We start from the raw sequence: 18,429 nt of genomic DNA, 5'->3' as shown, positions 1-18,429 counted from the left end.
TGGAAACACCCTTGGTCTGGGAACTCGGCGTTGATCTTTTGGATGATTTGCGTTTTTGGATGATTTTGGACAGCCGTCACAGACGACATAACGGGAACGCATACACCGATTTACATCTGCACCAGCACTTTGCTATACCCGGTCGGACGTCGTTGTTGTCTCCGCACGAGGTGGTCGCCATGACCAGTCGGCGAGGGTCTGAACCCTTGCAGGCTCGTCGTGTCGACTGTTATCGGCGGCTGGCTTTGAGGTACCATCCCTCACGCGGGGTCTCTGTTCCGGACCCAAACGAACCAGAATTTTGCCTTTGCTTGATCATTGCCGTCGAAAACTTCACAAACCTGCACACCATTGCCACACGCACATCATAACGTCCACACAACGCACAACACATAAACGCTATACCGGATGTCCGGATCCCGCGCCCTGGTCGTCGTACAGGGGGGTTTGTTCGTCGCTGGCGATGTCGCGGTCCGATCCCTCGCGTTGCTGACGACGTTGGCCTCTACTGGCGTCGACCTCGAGGTATCATCCTCGGCCGGGATCTTTGGCGCATCTATCTATGTTCACGCACATTTACGTCGCACTGCACCTCCGCGTCATTGCTAGTCATCGTCATCGTCACTCGCACACCGTCTCACGTCGAGTTCATATCTGCTTGTACCGGATCCCGTGTCGGCCGTCGTACGAGGAGGCTTGTTATGGGTGCGCGGCGCGTCGAGGTCCGAGCCCTCGCGTGTTGTGGGAGGCCGATCCCTCCTGCGTCGTTGGCGGTCCAAACCCTCCCGCCCATGGCGACAGCTCTATCGGCGACGGTCCTCGAGGTGCACTCCTCGGCTCGGGGTCTCTGGTGCATTTGCCGTCGCATGCTGTCTTTGTCTGACCATGCTTTTTGTCACAGCTCTGCATCATCTGCACCTGTCCCCTCATCACAGCTCTGCGTCTCCGCACCTGTTATGATCTTCACAGCTCTGCCGCCCGCGCACCTGTTTATACCCGTCACAGCTCTGCATGTCTGCACCTGTTTACACCCGTCACAGCTCTGCGTCCTCGCACCTGTTTATCCTCGTCGCAGTCTCCTCGGTTAGGAGCTGTTGTTCTTGGCGGTCTCCACGGTCGGAGCCGTTCGTTCTTGGCAGTCTCCTCGGTCGGAGCTGTCCGTCATTCGCAGTCTTCACGGTCGAAGCTGTCTGTCCTCTGCAGTCTTCTCGGTGAAGCTGCCTGCCCTTGCCGCGCTGTCGGTCGTCTTCACTGTTGCAGAATGCACAGTCGCTGTTCGCTCATGCAACGGACCCTGCGGCTGCTGTACGAGGGAACGAAGTACGATGGGTGCGCCACGAGGTTCGATTCCTCACGCGTAGGCGGAGGTCCGATTCCTTCGCCGCGTTCATCGTGCGCTTCTTCTATCGGCAGCAGCGCTCGAGGTGCCATCCCTCGGCGTGGGGTCTCTGGGGCATGAGAGGGCTCTTCGCAAAGGTTATTTGCCTTGCTGGTCTTACGCTTATATGATCTACGCGCATATGGGCTATCGAAATCTGCGTCGCCTAACGGGTTGGACAGATCTCGCGGGTTGGGTCGTCGTTCGAGGAGGTTTGCGCGCTGCGCTGAGGTTCAATTCCTCCGCGCGGAGGGATCATGCCTCCGCGCCTGCAATGCCCTGCCTCTATCGTCGACGACTCACGAGGTGCCATTCCTCGCCCGCGGGGTCCCACGTTCTTCTCAAGGGCATACTTGTATATTTATGGTCGGACGTCGGGCGGGGTTTCCCGTACGGCGTGGTCGCTCTGCGCGTCGGGTCCAGGACTTGCACGGCGTACGAGGCTGGCGTGAGCTGGTTGTCGGCGTCGGCGTTCCTCGTCGTTTACTGCCGTTGGTGATCTCGTCGATGACCGTGGTCATTGTCGTTGTCGTCGCCTCCGGTAGAGGTCGGCGAGGGGTTTAGGACCTCTGGCAAGCGGACGGCGGGCTAGCGCGCAGGCGCTGACGTCGAGACCTGCGCTTCCGGGCGCACATCGGTATGGCTTGCGCCGCACGCAGCGGACGGCTAACGTCGCTCGCAGAGGTTGGCGTATTTGCTCGGCGATGGAAGTCTTCGAGGATGTGGGATACCCTCGGGGATGTTGATCGTCGTCGTGGAATTGGGCGTCGCGGAAGCGCGGCCCGTGGGTCACGGTAGTGGTCGATAGACGCCAGCAGTGGTCAGTAGTGGCTGCGTGCGCGGTGGTCGTCGATGCTTGCCGTAGCTTAGGTCGTCGCCGATGCGGGACCCTCTCCGTCTCGCTTGCCCGCTGCGCTTGCGCTCGCGCTCGCGGACGTCGTTCCTTCGGGAGCATCATCCCCGGACGCCGAGCATCGTGCTCGGTGTCTGCCACGGCCCGCTTGTCGGGTCGTGGAGCGCAGCTTGCTCTCAGGCTTGCGCTGTCCGTGGCTTATTCGTTGGGCTCGCGTTGCTCGCAGTCCGTTCGTCGGACTCGCGTCATTCGCAGTCCCTCGTCAGGTCGCGGACGCGGCTCGACGTTTAGCTGGGGGAAATCGACATCGTCTGCGTCAGGCGGCGATAGTAGGCTGACTCTGGCGGCGTCGATGTCGGCAACATCGGGTGCTCTGCGCCTCGTCGTCGTATCCGCATAATTTTTTGCAACCCCCTTCTTCCTTCTGGGAGATTTTGTGTTTAGTGTACGGTGTTTGATGTATACCACGTCCGTAAGTAGCTGCTCACTGGTTCTGTTCCTTCTGCAGGCCATATGTATAGTACCCACTCCTGTATAGCCCGACGATGCCCCAGCCAGTCATTGAACTGGAAACGATGAAGGATGGGATACGATTTATGCCGAGAAACGAACCGGGGAAAGGACCTGCATACCATAGAGCATCTAGTCGGTGAGATCTGCGCGAACTATCAACCCAGCACGAGCTGTGGCCACGCGGAACATGACTTGCCGACCTCTAAGCTGCGTACTAATGCTAATCGATCCCTACAATGTATTGCCCGATAGCGACATCAAACTCATGCCCGAAGCTACACGGAGGGTAATCTTCAGGTGTGACCTTGAATAAAGCTGACCTTCGGGGCTGAAAACGCGGAGGCTCAAATCGAAGGTGCAAAAATGTGGAGAACAGGGCGAACAGACATTTCGGATACGGGGAATCGAACCCCGAGCTGCCGCGTGAGAGGCGGCAATGTTAGCCGTTACACCATATCCGAGTTGGTGGACAGCTAGTGTATGTTTATATAGAGTCCTATGTCTGTGATGAAAACATAGCAAGGACATCGTCTACCCCACCTGGTGCAACGCGCTCCTTCGGGTGCCGCGTGGGGTCAGATGGGGAACAGCGCCAAACAGACAGACAAAGGAAGCAGATCAAGAATGAACGCCCTCAGTATAGCGCGGCGTGCACGCACTTCAGAAGATGCTTCACCAGGCATATATCGCGGTCTAGTACGCGCAGAGGCAGCACCATGCGGAGACAATCAAGCAGAGAGTAGCACCTCGAGAATCTGGCTGGCATGAGAAAGCAGTTATCAGGCATCGGTAGAGGCACCATGACAGCCAACGGCAAAACGCTAGACTCAATTCGCGCGGAGATATGTGGCTGACGTCAGCAAATCCCACGCCACCGGGCAGGCTCTGCACGACCTTTGCAGGCTTCTCTGCCTTCCCCCTACAGGATGTAAGGCCTCCCGGAGATAAAGTCTGGCTCAGAATGCACACGATGCAGCATTTTTCCGCGATTGTACAACAGTATCTGTTGCTGGCGGTTGCCCGGTCCCACATGATCACATCGAATTTGTGGCAACCTCACATGAACTTCACCCACACCTCAAGATATCAGAGTCTGCAGGGGTGCAAGAGTTTCGTGCGGTTGCGTGAGGGCAAAATATGGTTCATACAAGTGTGAAAGAGGTATCGTACCCGCCGGGCAGATCCTGACGTCAGCCACGTATCTCCGCACGAATTGAGTCTAGCGTTTTGCCGTTGGCTGGAAACAGTCCAGAGACGCCAAAAAAACCACCTCTGGGATGAAAAAATGGCTGGAGTTCAAATCTCTCACATGCATTAAGGGGGAATCGAACCCCCGGCGGGTCGATGGCAACGACCCAGGTTACCACTACCCCATTAATGCTTGTAAGCGTCAGCGGGAGCGGGCAGATTAGGAGGACTGGCGAGAATGAGAGGATGGGGGTCCGAAGGTAAACCGGGCAGTAGGGAAAGTTGCGGGCGAGGGAGGAGATGATGAACATGGACGGACGCAGCATGGCAGATGAACTTGGAACTTGAAGCGCCATCGACAAATTCGCAGTGTGTTGCCACCAACGGCCGTGAATTCGGACAATATGTGTTCGTCGCATACAATGATAGTGTCTAGATAGATATATCTGTACGACAGTGAGTACGAAATCCCAGAGAAAAGGGGGAAGAGGGGGAGGAGGGAGGAAAATTCAGCATGGCTAAGATTATATCACCGTACGCGACTCATTAAGAACGCAGCGGAAAGCACATAGTTGGCATCATGCGGGGATATGTAGGAGCGGTGAAAAATCGAGGCAGTGAAGGAGAATACTCACATGTAGATAGATAGAGCTTGATCGCGTCGTTCGTCAGTGAGGACCCAGTCTCTCGCGTCAGTCCTGGGCGATCGCATTGACCGTCCAGTCGAGAAGTACCAATCGAACGTGCAATCGAGTAGTACTGTTCGATCGCGGCCTACGGCGCTTTGTCGGGTCCGCCTGCCACGATAGGAATAAAGTACAAGCTCGCGCGCATGGACGGTAAAGTCATCGTCAAAAGACGAGTTCGGGGATGATCATGGCGAGCGTCTCCCAAGTTGTCCCTACGACCGATGCGGCAGAACCGATGAGACAAAGGTTACTGAGTGTTATTCTGAACCGAAAGCATGCTGCGAGCGATAAGCTGAGGATGATGATGGTCAGGAGCAAGGCGCGTTCGCTGCTGATCATGGCGTCAATCGGTGATCAGAAGCGACGGAGGTAGCGGACCGCCACCGCCGGGATCGACGCTCACGTGCGCTGGGCGCTTATGTCCGCCTGCTTCCTTCCCCACACCTTGTTCCCGACCCCCATGTCCTGCCAATGCGCACTACGTCGCACTTGATACAACACCAGCTTCTTTCACAAACTCGTCAACACATAAACTCCACTGGATAGAGGACCGAGGATGTGCACAACATCGCCCCGATACTGACGCGTCGAATCGACTTGATCATGCCGCCTCCCCTCTCTCATCACGCGCTCTGCTTCTCTGTGCCTTCCGCATGACCAGATGGCGCGGCCCGCCCTCCCAAGTACTCCCTCCTGAGCTGCGATCGCGTGCTGAGTATGCTCGGCCAGCATGATTTCACCGTCCGGAGAACCGGCCAGTCGCCCAGCGTACATAAAGCGAAAGGTCATGAGGATGGCGCGAGCGCGAGACTGCTTCTTCACAGCTTGGGACAGGCGCGAGTGCACGGCTGCTCTTGACGCGGCCCATAGCCTCGAACGGACGCGAATACCCCACGGACTCGACTACTACGCTCGCATCCACCATGGTACTCCTCAGGTCGAAAGCCGCCACGAGCCCCAAGCCCCGCGCCTCCTCCCCCGTGCCCCTTCACTGGCTCGGATTTGCTGACGCCGACCCGTCTTCCACTTACACGTCCCCCACCCGTCTCCCCGTAGGCTCCGCGTTCGGCATCCCCTGGGCCGAGGGCGAGGTCGACAAGACCACCGCCATAAAGGCAACGACGGACGACGGGACGGACGTGCCGCTGCAGACGTGGCCAGCCGCGTAGTGAGTGTCGAGCCAACTAGCCACAGTACTGTATTGACATCCCTCCCTCCCAGCTGGCCCTCCGGCACCCTCAAATGGACCGGCCACGCCCTCCCCGCCAACATCGCCCCCTCCTCCGTCACCATCTCCCTCGGCACCCCGCCCGAGCCCGCGTCCCCCGTCTCCGTCGCGCAAGACGCCTCCGCCAACACCATCACCCTCACCACCGGCGCCTTCACCGTCGTCCTGTCGACCTCGGGGAGCACGCTGGTGCAGAGCCTCTCGCTGGACGGGCAGGCGAAGGCGAACGGGGGCAAGCTGGTGTTCCATGTGCAGGATGGACCGGACGTCGATCTGGCGGACGGGGGCGACGGGGCGGGGCCGACGGTGCAGGAGTTGGTGGGGCCGACGGTGCAGAAGCTAGTGGGCAATATCGAGAAAGCGGAGGTCGAGCAGGAAGGGCCGGTGAGGGCGGTGGTGAAGGTGCGCATATATTCGATTTTTTATGACTCCCTTCCCTCTTTTATGTCTCTCTTCCCTCTTGTATGTCTCTCTTCCCTCTTTTATGTCTCCCCTCCCTCACTTGCACGTTCCTCGCATCCTCCGCTCCTTAAACTACAGCCCCCTTAACCTACAGCCCCCCTTCAACTACAGCCCCCTTAACCTACAACCCTCCTCACCGACGCTCATCTTCCTTCCCTCCCAGTTCACCGGCACCTACGCCCCCGCCTCCACCTCCACGACCGCGACGTTCCCCTCCACGAACGCCCCCACCTCCACGACCGCGACGTTCCCCTTCACCCTGCGCGCGTATGTCTCCGCGGGCTCGCGCGCGCTCCGGCTCGTGCACTTCTTCGCGTGGGACGGGGACAAGAACAAGGATTTCGTGAAGGGCATCGTGAGTGGTCGGCTCTTCGTGTTCATCCCCTTCCATAGCCACCCTCTATTCGGATTGATACAATCATTTATAAAATATTGATACGTCTTAGGGCCTAACGTATAGTCTGCCGCTGTCGGACGAGCTCTGGGACCGGCACGTGCGCCTGGCGAGCGTAGATGGAGGCGTGTTCGGCGAGTCGGTGGGTATCTGTTTCCTCCCCTCATTCGCCACATTTCCTCTTCCCTTCTGGCAATTTGCCACGTCTTTCTCGCGCTCAGCAGCTTGCTAAAGAGACCCTTCTAGGTCCGCACCCTCTCCGGCCTTCGCCGCGATGCGGGGCCGGATGTGCTCAACGCGCAGTTCAATGGGCGGGTGAGTGCATGTACTCAATGTTCCAGCCAACATTGACAAGGTTGATAGCCCGTCCCGGACATCAGCACCTGGCCGACGACCGTGTCGGGCTCGGTGGACTCGCTGGCGGTGTGGGCGGACTGGCGGGTCGACCAGCTCTCGGCGGACCACTTTACGATCGACAAGCGGAGCACGGGCGGGGCGCAGGCGGCGTGGTTGCGGTCCAATCAGGGGTGAGCGAGGTCGACGCATAGATTCATTGATTTTTCTTTATCTTCCCCCCCCCCTCTCCCCTCCCCCCCCCCCCTACCTGCTGCACTCATCCCACCCGCTACCACACAAAGATAGAACCGTTGTTCTCATCCTCTTTGAACTCAACTAACCCCCACCCCTTTTTTCATTCTTTTCAACTCAACTAACCTCCCACCCCCCAGCTCCCGCGCCTCCGGCACCGGCTTCGTCGGCGGCGCCAAGGCGGGCGGCACGCTCTTCGCCATCCGCGACTTCTGGGAGGGCCACCCGCGCGGGGTGGACGTGCGCGGGGCGGACGGGGACGCGGCGCAGGTCAGCCTGTGGGCGTGGAGTCCGAGGGTGGGTGGGGTTTCTCTGTGTTTGATTGGAGGGTATACCCTCAAGTGGAGGATACACCTTCAAGTGGAGGGTATACCTTCAAGTGGAGGATAGACCTTCGAGTGGAGGATATACCTTCAAGTGGAGAATACACCTTCAAGTGGAGAATACACCTTTCCATGCTAACTCGGTGTTCGCAGGCGCCCGCCATGGACATGCGCCACTACGACACGGTCGCGCACGGGGTGAGTGTTCCTGCTCGAGCTGCCACTCCATCCCCTGAGCGCATGCATCTATTCTGAGCTCATGCATCCATTCCCCTAGCTCGACCTCGCCTACGAAGACGTCGGCGACCCGGACCCGGATCCCACGGGCGTCGGCCGCAGCTACGAGTTCGTCATCGAGGCCTGGGGCCCGGGCTCGTCGTCGGACGGCAACGCGGCGCCGAGCAGGGACGAGGTGGCGGCTTTTGGAAAGGATTGGGTGAGTGGGGCTGTCTTGGTTGGATGGGATGGTTGTCTTGTCTGTCGTGGGCTGAGTGGGCTGTTCCCCTCGGCTGGAGGGGTTGCTTTCTCGGCTGGTGAAGGTGTCCTCTAGGATGAGTGAGGGTCCCTCGGTCGGTCTGCGTTGACGCAGGGGGTTGCGAGACGCATATGTGTGGTCTGGATCGCATATGCGCGAGCTTGGCAGGCTATGGGCGCGGATGGGGTCGATATATCCCCTACGCCTACAACCCACCGAACCTCCTCATCTGCCTCTTGCACCACACACACCGTCGCCTCGTAGACTCTCAGACTAACCCTCCCCCTCCAGTCCATCCAGCCCCAGCTCGTCGCCGATCCCGAGTTCTATGCCGCGCACAAGCTGTTCGGTGGTCACTGGGCCCCGCCCTCGGGCGCGGCACCCGATCTGGAAGCCCGGAAGGACGCGCTGTTGGACTTCTACGTGAACGAGGTCGAGCAGAGGAGGTGGTATGGGTTCTGGGATTATGGTGCGTATGGGTGCCGAGTTCGTCTTTTCCTGCTTCATCTTGCTCCTCCTCGGGCCGGCGTGCGCGCGGATCGTCGTTTGAGGGGTCTGCGATTCTTTGTCGTCTGGGGGCTTGCGACGGTTCATAAGGACGACAGGAAGCTTATGGCACTTAATCAGGCGACGTCCAGCACACCTACGACCAGACGCGGCATGAGTGGCGCTACGACACGGGCGGGTACGCGTGGGACAACGGCGAGCTGGGCACCGACCTCTGGCTCTGGCTCTCCTTCATGCGCACGGGCCGCGCGGACGTGTTCCACAGGGCGCGCGCGCTGACGAGGCATTTGGCGGAGGTGAGTGGGATTTATGTTTTGTTTTCTAAAATACTCGGTCCTGCCTTCCAAATTACTTGGTCGTCAGCTTTGAGGCCTTGTTTCTTTATACCCTACGAGGAATACTAACATGACGCGCCTCCCTAGACCGACTTCCACCACACGGGAACCTTCGCGGGTCTCGGCAGCCGGCACAACGTGAGCCACTGGGGCGATGGTGCGAAGGAGGCGCGCGTTGGTAGCGCGTGGCTCAAGAGGCCGTTCTTCTATTTGACGAGTGCGTATGCCTTTTCTCTGCGACAAATAACTAGGCTATGGATCCCTGTCACTAAAATCACCCTCTCATCCTTCCCCCATAATACTTTTCTGTACATCGAGCTGTTGCTTCTCCCCAAAAAGAAACGAAGCATAACTGCTGACACTCCTCTTAGCCGACGAGCTCACCGGGGACCACATGCGCGCTGCGCTGCAGGCCGACGAGTCGATCGTGAAGTGGGAGCCGCTGCGGAAGATCCTCGACAAGCCGGATCCTGGTCCTGGGCGTGTTCGGTACGTGCTCGTCGTTCAGGCTAATCCATGCCTTTCATCCTCTGAAGCACATATGCGCAAAAACTGGTTGCTCCTTGCGTTTGACGGCTACATTCGCTGACGCACCTACGCAGGATCGGACCCGACTGGACCGCGCTCGCCGGCAACTGGTGGTGCGAGTGGGAGAGGGGGAACGATGAGTACTACCTGAATAGGATTAAGACGGGGATGGTGAGTGACATATCCTCGCTCTATGTCCTCCGTCTTTCCGTCTTTGTCCTGTGGGGCACTTGAGGAGGCTGGGGCGAGCCATAAGCGTTTGACAAGTGGCTCATTCCCTCATCTTATAGCACGACATCGGCCAAATGAAGTACGGGATGTGGTCCGGGTACACCGCCGCCGTGAACTGGGATCCGGCGACGGGGCATTTGCAGGATATTGGCGGGGAGTTCGAGGCAACGTGAGTACCGCTTTCTTCTCCCTTTTGCGCGAGGAATTGCCTTTCATCGCCGTGCGCCTACGTATTTTCTTATGTGCATGAAGCCTCAACTGCGCTATCCCGCGCGCACGTTCACGCTGAGCTGAAGCTAACTAACTCACCCAGCTACCATCTCTCCATGCTCTTTGGCGGCGGGGAGTTCCTCATGGAGGCCATGGACCTCATCACCGACGAGCCCGACTTTGACACCAAATGGGTCGAGTTCTGCCAGTACTTCAACGCGAGTGCGGATGAGTGAGTGTCTTCCGGGTGTGGTTTAGAACCGACCAGGGTGCTGACATGCAGCGCAGGAAGCAAGCCAAGTACGGTGTCGCGTTCAATAGCGGCGGCTTCGAGCAGCTTTACGCCAAGCTTCAAGCGTACGCAGGCGAACGGCTGGGCGATGATAGCCTGAAGCAGGCCGCGTGGCAGGTCCTCAACACGAACACGGTTGGCGTGTGGGACCCGGTGCAGCAGGTTGGCGGGAGTGATGTGTTGGTGGGGATTGATGAGGTGAGTGGTTTGAAGACTTCGGCGTGATTGGAGATGCGCTCGGGAGAGAAAGGGAGAGGTGGATGTGCTTGGGAGGATAGAGAGGGGGAGAGAAGGGAGAGGGACTGAAAGAGTCAGTTTTCTAACACGGCGCGCAGATCCCCAACCTCGCTACGAACGACGCGGCCGCGCGCTCGCTGGCGGAATACGCCGTGCTGGAGATTGCGCCCGAGTTCGCGCCGGCGAGCTTCGGTACGCGCACGTCAAAGTCCTCTGCACGAGCACGCTCAGCGACTGCGTCCCTCGCCGACTGGGATCAGGCTACCATTGCAGGCAGTGTGTGCGCGAAGGACGTGCGCGTCGACAAGGACGGGAGGGTTCACGATGAGAAGAGAGGGGGCGTGAAGGGCAGGGGTAAGGCGTGGAAGAAGTTGTTGTGCATGGCGTAGGTACATTGTTCCATTGCTACCTTGAAGCTCTTGCGTCGATTAACCTAGTGTGTGTAGTCTAGGACTTTACTGATTCCTGGGAATGCTCACAGTATGAGGCAATTTTTCTTACTTCTTCAACTTCTTCAGCCGGTGACGGGATGGAAACACAGCACCATGTGGTTTCAAGCTTGAGAGATCCAACGTTTGCGAAGTCCAAAAATGATGCTATGGAAAATGCATTTGAGTTCAGATACGGGGAATCGAACCCCGAGCTGCCGCGTGAGAGGCGGCAATGTTAGCCGTTACACCATATCCGAGTTGTAAGGGGGAAGGCCCTATTGGACTAGTGAGCAATGTTGAGCGCATCCAAGAGGCTATCTCTATCCAGACGGATTCACCAGACCTGAGATTCAATATTCACAGGTGCAAGGTGCGCGATTATTGTGAGCCGATTCGTGAATCAGCAAAGGATAAAGACGGCGCGCGGATTGGGTGGCACATTGAACGGAACCGCCTCCGATTGGCTGGGCCACGGTTTGCCCTTTCAATCGACCCGTTGTTTTTATTCTTCGCCTATTTACAAATTGGCTCACAATATTCGTACACCTTGCGCTGGGGAATATTGGGACCTAGGTGTAGTGATTGAGCCCTCTAAAGAAGTGCAAGTACGCGTTGAAGAGGAAGAGCATGACGCGTGACGTGGTGCAGGTCTTCGGCATTTGCCGGATATGGACCCACAACGAGCATTTGGGAGGGCACAGAGGGACCCTATGCGGGTGCTCTGGCTTCGGAAAAAATGGTTCTATCACGCATCTTGTCGCTTGGAAGTTTCCGCAGTGGCCGCGCTCGTGTACGCTCAGTCAGTCTAATGCGATCCGAGTCGGGCTTCGACGCTGCTTCGATGCGTGGATTAGGTTGGGCAGAGATAGTCGTAACAGTGACCAGGCTGGAACTTGAAGTCGTACGATGCAGTCACTCTGACTCTTGATCCCTGCATACGCGAAAGACATTGCGAAGTGGATGGGCGTCAAAGTCAGAGAGCGAGGGCGTGACACCGTGGCCCATTGTTCTTGCTTGCCGACTCCCATCATGAGCGAAAAAACTCCGAGCTCATCCGTCCTTCCGTGGGCGATTCGCTGACTGCTGCTCTCTCATCTCTGGCGTGTGTACAGATGACGATGCTTGCAAGATCTTTTCGCTGCAACTCACAAACGGAGCTGGAGTCTTTCCTAATTTTGGCGTCAGGTGTTATGTATGAGCACGGTCACTGCATATAAAGTGGTACTTGAACCCTCACTGACCTCTCTATCTGCCATCTCTCACCTTGCTTTGCCATGTTCCAGCTGATAGCCACTGTATTCCAATTCATCCTGCGTATCTACAAGGTATGTCGCCCTCCCATACCCTCCTCATGGCGCTTTGACACGGGCGGTTACTACGCCAGTAGGTACTCACATATCATATCCTTAGAACTTTTATCCTCCCGAGGTACCCAAAGTACCCTCTCCCATCCGCTTCGGGATCCTGGGTGCGGCAGCCATCACGCCGCCTGCGCTTGTTATCCCCGCCAAAAGTCACCCCGAGGTCGTGCTCAAGGGCGTGGCCGCTCGCGACCGTGCTCGCGCAGATGCTTTCGCGCGTAGGCACGGCGTCGAGCATGTGTACGACTCCTATGAAGGTGAGTACGCGCTTGAATTTGTAGCTGTCCCCGGATCTGTTCTCGCAGAGTGAGCTGAAGCGTTCGAACAGATCTCCTTGCCGACCCGGAGATTGACGCCATCTATAACCCTCTGCCAAACACGCTGCACTACGAATGGACGATGCGCGCGCTGGCGGCGGGCAAGCATGTCCTCTGCGAGAAGCCAATGGCGAACACGGCGGAGGAGATTAGGGAGATGTTCGCATTTGCTGAAAAGAAGGGACTCGTGCTTTTGGAGGCGTTTCATTATCGGTGAGTGGATGGAGGACTTGCGGTCGCCACTTCCGAGCACCATCTCACGCATCTACGGTAGCTTTCACCCCGCTGCCCAGCGCGCCAAGGCCATCCTGGAAAGCGGCGAGCTTGGACCCATCAAGTCCGCTGACTTCCAGTTCATGCTCCCTACCGGATTTATTCGCCAGGGTGACATACGGTCAGTGCCTTCACGCGTCCTTGTGCTCCATTTTCTGATTCGTGGCTCGCAGGTACTCCTACGCCCTCGGCGGCGGCGCCATGATGGACATCGGCTGCTACGGGATGCATCTATTCCGCTACCTCATCGGCGCCAACCCCACCTCCGTCATCGCCGTCACGAACTCGCCGCCACCCTTCCTCGCCGACCCCCTCGTCGACCACCGCACCACCGCCGCCCTCGCCTTCCCCAACAACGTCACCGCCTCTCTCAACGTCGACTACGCGCGACCCCTGCGCTGGGGCATCCTGCCGCACCTGCCGAACTTCCGCGCCATCGTGCGCTGCGAGGCAGGCATCAGCATTTTTGGGAGAACCGCATTTGTGCTCGCCGGGGATATGATGTGATGATGTGCCTGCCCACCGTCGCCACGCGCGGATGAGTGATCGCGAGGCAGGTATGAGCCTCGGGAGGCCTCGCCAACGCGCGCGCCCTTGCGCGCCGCTCGTAATGGCATGTATCGTGGCGAGGATCTAATTACACCTTTGTAATGCCTCTGTGGGCGTATGGCACGTGCATAAGTATCAAGTCGGGTCGAATCACGTTGACGCAGTCGGTGCGAGCCCCGAGCACACTCAGATTCGCTCGCGATGGGGATGCGTGGTCCTTGAAATGCGAGGTGGGTATTAGTAAATAGCGCGTCTGTGGATACGTGGAAGCGACACCCGGATGTACCAAAAATCAATACGAAGCGTAACCACTATCTTCGAAGCCGTCGGTCCCCTCCAACTCTTCCTCTGCTGCAGCCTCCGGTTCTTCGTCAGACCCACTCGCATCTTCATCCGAGTCCTCCGAATTCTCCCATTCCATGTCGGAGTCGCTCGCTGAATCATTGTCGTCGACCTCAGCAGCGTCTGGGTTGGCCATATCGACGTCACTTTGTTCGACATCGCTCATCGCGTGCGTAGATGCGCTAGCTTCGTCGTCTTCATCGTCCAAGGGACCCTCCACCTCTTCCTCCTGCTCTCCCATCTTCGCTACTTCCACTGAGGTCAAGCGCCGCTCAGCGTGTCCAACACCACCGCCCGCGAAGAAGCGCATCAACATGTCACGGTCAGCGAAGCTAGTGGGGAGGAGGTCGTATAAGCTCGCGTACTCGATGCATTTCTAGGTAGTCACTTACACATTAACATAGTAGTTCAGCCAGTCGTCCGTCTCGCCCGTTGCCCTTGCCATAGACGGTTGCTTCGTATGGAGTAGCGTATCGGTCCGTAGATCGACAAAGCTGGGGATGAGGTGGCAGCAGCGTACGACAAGTGCCGGGTCCAGGAAGCCGAAGGCGTATGAGCCTTGGCTCTCTTCGACGAAGCCGATTTTTGGAAGTTTGCAGAGGCGGCTACCGCAGCGATACCGCGGCTCAAACCCGTACCAGCGAACGAAAAGAAATTGCATTGGCTGAAAAACCTTGCTACTCGCCGGTGCGAGCGGGTGAGAAGTTGATACGTCCGCGTGGTAGATACCAAGGACGCGGGCGTACCAGTACGGATGGGCACCCTCTTCGGTCTCGGGCGACAGCATCATGATATCCGCGTTCTTTCCTACGTGGATTGTGTCCTGATCGCGTCGGCAGTCATACGTCGTATAGTTGATTCGGCAGGTGCGGCCCTCGTAGAACTTGCGGCCCTGTAAGCGTACTTGATTTCTTTCTTCGCTCGTGTATACATCGGGCTCATCCCCGTCGAATTTGCGATGAAGGAGACGGGTCAGCAGGTGATCCTGCAGCTTCGGGACGAATCCCTGTTGATATTCATGAGTAATTGGGTACTGTGCGAGCCTGAAGGCATATGGGCTTACCTCAATAGCTGGATCTCCCTGGTGAGAAGAGGGGAAAGTAGAGAGTGTGTGCCAAACATTTCTGGACTTCGTAATATGATGATGCTCATACAGGCCGTTGTCTTTGAAGGCGGCTTGATGGGCGCGACGCTTCGTATGAGCCTTGAAGCTATCATGGACCGCTTGGGCTCGACGGGCGCGTACCATGCGCCGATACGCGCGACCTATCTGCCCGGTCGCTTGCTTTTTGTTGGTCACGCCGTACAGTCGCTTGACGACGCGATGAGCAAGCTCCCCCTGCATCGAGCGTTAGTGGGAAGTCACTTGAACTAACTTGGAGCGTACCGCTTGAGTAGAATAGTTGTCCGTTGGGCCGAAAAGGCGAATCGTGCTGACGTAGTCGCCGAGAGCGTGCCACTTGTAGGTCGCGAGATTCAGCGTCTTCGGTACCTTTGAGCGTGGCTCGCGCGCCTTCCCTGTCGCTGGTTTACCAGCAGCCGCTGCCTTCTTCGCCTCCGACGCTTTGCGGCGCTCGCGCGCAGCAATCTCACTAGGTGTCTCGAAGGTCTTGTATGCACTGCAAGTGTTGTCGCGGAAGTCGCGCATGGCCTGTCCGAGTTCGCGTGTCACAACCTCAAGCCTGGCCAGCGTTTCTTCGGTGTGAAGGCGAAGCTTGGCGAGCGCGTGCCACTCAGCCAGCTTGTAGAGCACCTTGAGCAATCGCTTGTTATGGGGGTCGGGAAGCAAGCCTTCAAACGCCGGTATAGAGCACTGTTGATCTTAGCCTGAGCAATCACAATCCAAGAAACGAAAGCAATCAAGTCGAAAAGCAGCATGCTTACCTGCAAGATGTCCTCGAAGTCTCGAGCTGCCAACTTCTTCATCTCGGACACATTCTCGTGGAAGCGGCGGATTGTATCGACCCCAAAAGTAGAAATTGCTGCAAATCTTGCAACTGCGTCAAGGCGGAACGAAGAAGCGTTTTTGGAGAAGACTTACCGCTTGTCGAGCTCCTTCACAAGCGCGGAATCGATCGCGTAGAGAAGGCGGATGGAGTGCGTGAAGAAGGCCTTCCATACACCCAGCTCAAACTCGTGCATGAAGTCCACGACTAAGAAGCGCGAGACATCGATGTTGTCAAGCTCGTCGATTTTGAACGCATTCTAGCAAGGATCAGTTCGAGATCAAAGCTAAGGGTGTGAAGCGAGCATACCTTGGTTGGCACAGACGACGTAGCCTTCAGAAGGCGCTCTACCGCAGGTCCCGTGATAGGTGTGGCCATGTTGTAGATCAGATTCCGCGCGCGCTCGACCGCCCACTTGAGATAGGTCCGTGCGTGCGTCAGGCGGTATTTCATGTCGCTGACCATACCCATACGCTCGAGTTTGTCGCGCGGCATCAGACATCGTGGACAGACACAAATTCCCTTGTCCCGGATGGTGGCGAGCAGAACCCTGGCGTTCGTCAATATAATCGTCCTCAACAGGTAGACCGAGGAACCTTACTTCTCAGGATAGTCAGCAGAATAAGTGAACAGACGGGGATACACTCGGTACTCTGTCCCGTTGATCTCCATGACGAATCCATAGCGATACGCCTTGAGGAACTCGTCGTCCTCAAGTAGAATCGCCCACACAGCCTGCATGAGTTCGCGCTTGCAGTGAGTAAGTATCTGCTTCTGCTGAGTATCCCATTTCGCATGGAAAGCTGCGATCTTCCGCTTTGTTTCGGCAGAGAGAGATGGAATGTACGCAAGATGGAGACAAGCGCCAGATGTAGGCTGACACCGTATGTATTTCGAGAGGTTGCCGAGCATGAGGTATATGGGCCAAACGTGCGCATTGCCGAAGTTCGCCAGGTGCGTAGAGTCTGACCAAGCCATCAGTGCAGAGACTATGCGTGGTCGCTTGCACTCCTGCTCCTCTGGTGGCAGATGAGCAGACTGGACATCCTCGTGCGCCTCGAGCATGGCATCCGAGTTGTAGATCTCGGAATAGATGCGACTCGCTTCTGGCATGGCCGAGTTGTCAGTGGCAGCCTCCTCCGAGTCAGCACCGTTGCTATCGCCAGCTCGGCGGAAGAGTCGGAAGGGGAAGAGATGGTACTTGGGTGATAGAACGGGGTCCTGCAATGCCTCCCGGAGGACGTCCATGATGCGACGGTAGTGTAAGCCCGGGACCTCTATGCGCTCTGGAGGAACTGTCTTGTCGCCCGACGGCACATCAATCGTTACAGCCCTCTCTCTGAAGCCAGTCCCGAACGGGGTTCCCGCCTGCTTATCAGCCTCGTCGGCACGTCTGTTAGCGATCTGCGCATCGAAGCCCTTCAAGTCCTCGAAGCGGAAATGCGGGTGCCGGAGGACCTCGTGGACGAGGGTGTTGAGCTCGCTAGGCATCTTCAAGGTGTTCCCGTTGTTCAGCCACCCACAGAGCATCTCCTCGGTCTCGTTGGCGAAGTGCGACGTGCTCGTAGCTGGGTTCAACTTCAGGGGATTGATGGGTGGGGGATTCTTGGTAGACGACGCGCGGGGGACGTTCGATATGTCGTTCAGATCCATGTTATTCTCCGGATCGTACGTAGGACGTGACGGATACTCGCGATAAAGACCAAAGACACTAAGGGCTGACCGAAGATAGGTACGCAGGCGCCCGGCAGGTCTGGAAGGTGGGGTTGTAGAGTCGGAGGGAGGGGCTTCCGGGGGATGAGCAGGGGTAGCAAGCACAGTAGTGAGTGGTATCGCGTCCGGTAGAATATCTGTGTGTGGGGCAGGGATTCGTCGAGGCGCTAGACGTGCACGGGTCCGCGTAGCAGGGCCAGCGTCATCATCAAGCACAGCCTGAGCTGCATCGACATCCATGCCATGGACCTGCGATGAGGGTGGCTCCTGCTCGTCCTCTGCCGGATCGACGTCCATCGCATCAGACATCGTGGCGTCTTCGAGATCGCCGCCTTGTCCACCATGAAGGGGAGGCGCGCCTTGCGCCATACCTGAGCGATCGGCCGCTACAGGGGACTTGACGAATCTCAGAAGGGGGCTCGAGGGTGGGGCTGGACGCGCACCTTCTGTACCAAAGCCGAAGCCTGCCGTAGGCGGCTGGCTAAGTCCCCTTTCTTCTTCTTCTTCCTAGGAGGGGGAGCATCCGGCCGACTCGGTTGCTGTGCCGTATCATCCGCGCGCCTCCCGGTCTGTATCTTCGCCTGCCATGAGGAGTAAAGCTGGCACTTGTGCTTGTGTCGCGTTAGCCCACCGCGATCTGTACCGATATAATCACAGTCTGGGCAGCATGTGTTCATGACAAAGACGAGAAGCAAGGGAAGTACGGAGAGGAAAAGGGTGAGGTGTAGGTGCATGCTCGAGAGAGATCGCGCCTGCTATCCGTCGAAGAGGAGGACAAGGCGCGACACGTGCTCACCGGTCCGTCCGTGACAACGTCACGGATGGAATGCAGTGACTTTCGGTCTTCTCGATGTTCAACTTCGACATCGTACCAGATGTATTCCGTTCAACTGTCTGGTTTACCAGTTTATGCGGCAGGTCAAGGTGTACGCAAGGTAGGAATTTGTGCGAAGGAACGAGGCAGGCGGCTAGCCTTCCGAAAACAGGGCACGTTGCTGATTTTCCATAGAAACGTGCCTTTGGGGGTCAAAACCCGAAAATCACCGCTTCGTAGGTTGTCTCCTAC

General features: G+C 57.6%; 6 protein-coding genes and 3 non-coding genes across 9 annotated transcripts; 3 read left to right on the top strand and 6 right to left on the bottom strand.

Moving 5' to 3' along the window:
- Positions 1–408: 408 nt before the first annotated feature.
- SCHCODRAFT_02712004 (uncharacterized protein) lies at positions 409–1,296 on the top strand (the record flags this gene model as incomplete). Its single annotated transcript, XM_050347044.1, has 1 exon — positions 409–1,296. A coding segment is annotated over one exon (680 nt), but the record flags the coding sequence as incomplete, so codon positions are not given.
- A 1,837-nt stretch (positions 1,297–3,133) lies between these two features.
- SCHCODRAFT_t197 lies at positions 3,134–3,205 on the bottom strand. Its single transcript has one exon. It is a non-coding gene; the product is annotated as a tRNA-Glu (tRNA).
- An 849-nt stretch (positions 3,206–4,054) lies between these two features.
- SCHCODRAFT_t196 lies at positions 4,055–4,125 on the bottom strand. The gene has a single exon. It is a non-coding gene; the product is annotated as a tRNA-Gly (tRNA).
- A 945-nt stretch (positions 4,126–5,070) lies between these two features.
- SCHCODRAFT_02636264 (uncharacterized protein) lies at positions 5,071–11,024 on the top strand. Its single transcript, XM_003028707.2, has 18 exons — positions 5,071–5,789; positions 5,843–6,251; positions 6,475–6,666; positions 6,758–6,847; positions 6,952–7,020; positions 7,069–7,232; positions 7,434–7,590; positions 7,770–7,814; positions 7,894–8,052; positions 8,383–8,560; positions 8,719–8,894; positions 9,021–9,150; positions 9,305–9,422; positions 9,536–9,632; positions 9,752–9,861; positions 10,006–10,134; positions 10,191–10,392; positions 10,530–11,024. Exons 1-18 carry the CDS (start codon positions 5,545–5,547, stop codon positions 10,818–10,820), a joined length of 2,961 nt encoding a protein of 986 aa, XP_003028753.1. The 5' UTR covers positions 5,071–5,544; the 3' UTR covers positions 10,821–11,024.
- A 23-nt stretch (positions 11,025–11,047) lies between these two features.
- Positions 11,048–11,119, bottom strand: SCHCODRAFT_t195. The gene has a single exon. It is a non-coding gene; the product is annotated as a tRNA-Glu (tRNA).
- Positions 11,120–12,136: 1,017 nt separating this feature from the next.
- On the top strand, positions 12,137–13,320 carry SCHCODRAFT_01174312 (NAD(P)-binding protein; the record flags this gene model as incomplete). The annotated part of the gene is made up of 5 exons (XM_003028708.1): positions 12,137–12,187; positions 12,273–12,480; positions 12,552–12,753; positions 12,815–12,934; positions 12,987–13,320. The coding sequence occupies 5 exons, from the start codon at positions 12,137–12,139 to the stop codon at positions 13,318–13,320; spliced, it is 915 nt and encodes a 304-aa protein (XP_003028754.1).
- Positions 13,321–13,589: 269 nt separating this feature from the next.
- SCHCODRAFT_01158928 (uncharacterized protein) lies at positions 13,590–15,114 on the bottom strand. Its single transcript, XM_050341128.1, has 4 exons — positions 15,092–15,114; positions 14,768–15,043; positions 14,097–14,710; positions 13,590–14,036 (listed from the first exon to the last, which is right to left on the bottom strand). Exons 2-4 carry the CDS (start codon positions 14,951–14,953, stop codon positions 13,655–13,657), a joined length of 1,182 nt encoding a protein of 393 aa, XP_050198419.1. The 5' UTR covers positions 14,954–15,043; positions 15,092–15,114; the 3' UTR covers positions 13,590–13,654.
- SCHCODRAFT_02476023 (uncharacterized protein) lies at positions 15,089–15,696 on the bottom strand (the record flags this gene model as incomplete). Its single annotated transcript, XM_003029024.2, has 2 exons — positions 15,089–15,517; positions 15,589–15,696. Coding segments are annotated over 2 exons (537 nt in total), but the record flags the coding sequence as incomplete, so codon positions are not given.
- Positions 15,697–15,741: 45 nt separating this feature from the next.
- Positions 15,742–17,180, bottom strand: SCHCODRAFT_02512617 (uncharacterized protein; the record flags this gene model as incomplete). Its single annotated transcript, XM_003029025.2, has 4 exons — positions 15,742–15,909; positions 15,960–16,200; positions 16,252–16,756; positions 16,802–17,180. 4 exons carry the CDS (start codon positions 17,178–17,180, stop codon positions 15,742–15,744), a joined length of 1,293 nt encoding a protein of 430 aa, XP_003029071.2.
- Between the last annotated feature and the right edge of the window lie 1,249 nt (positions 17,181–18,429).

The sequence above is a fragment of the Schizophyllum commune genome (genome assembly GCF_000143185.2).
Source record: "Schizophyllum commune H4-8 unplaced genomic scaffold SCHCOscaffold_10, whole genome shotgun sequence".
In the NCBI taxonomy this organism is placed as follows: Eukaryota; Fungi; Basidiomycota; class Agaricomycetes; order Agaricales; family Schizophyllaceae; genus Schizophyllum; species Schizophyllum commune.
This window is presented reverse-complemented; position numbering and strand designations above follow the sequence as displayed.

Bases quoted from the DNA above. Each gene is read 5' to 3' on its own strand.
- SCHCODRAFT_02636264 (XM_003028707.2), top strand. From the start codon at position 5,545: ATGGTACTCCTCAGGTCGAAAGCCGCCACGAGCCCCAAGCCCCGCGCC. The intron at 7,591-7,769 runs GTGGGTGGGGTT...CGGTGTTCGCAG, and splicing joins TGTGGGCGTGGAGTCCGAGG to GCGCCCGCCATGGACATGCG. The intron at 10,135-10,190 runs GTGAGTGTCTTC...CATGCAGCGCAG, and splicing joins TTCAACGCGAGTGCGGATGA to GAAGCAAGCCAAGTACGGTG.
- SCHCODRAFT_01158928 (XM_050341128.1), bottom strand. From the start codon at position 14,953: ATGGTACGCGCCCGTCGAGCCCAAGCGGTCCATGATAGCTTCAAGGCT. The intron at 14,711-14,767 runs GTAAGCCCATAT...GAATATCAACAG, and splicing joins AGGGAGATCCAGCTATTGAG to GGATTCGTCCCGAAGCTGCA. The intron at 14,037-14,096 runs GTAAGTGACTAC...CCTCCCCACTAG, and splicing joins CTGAACTACTATGTTAATGT to CTTCGCTGACCGTGACATGT.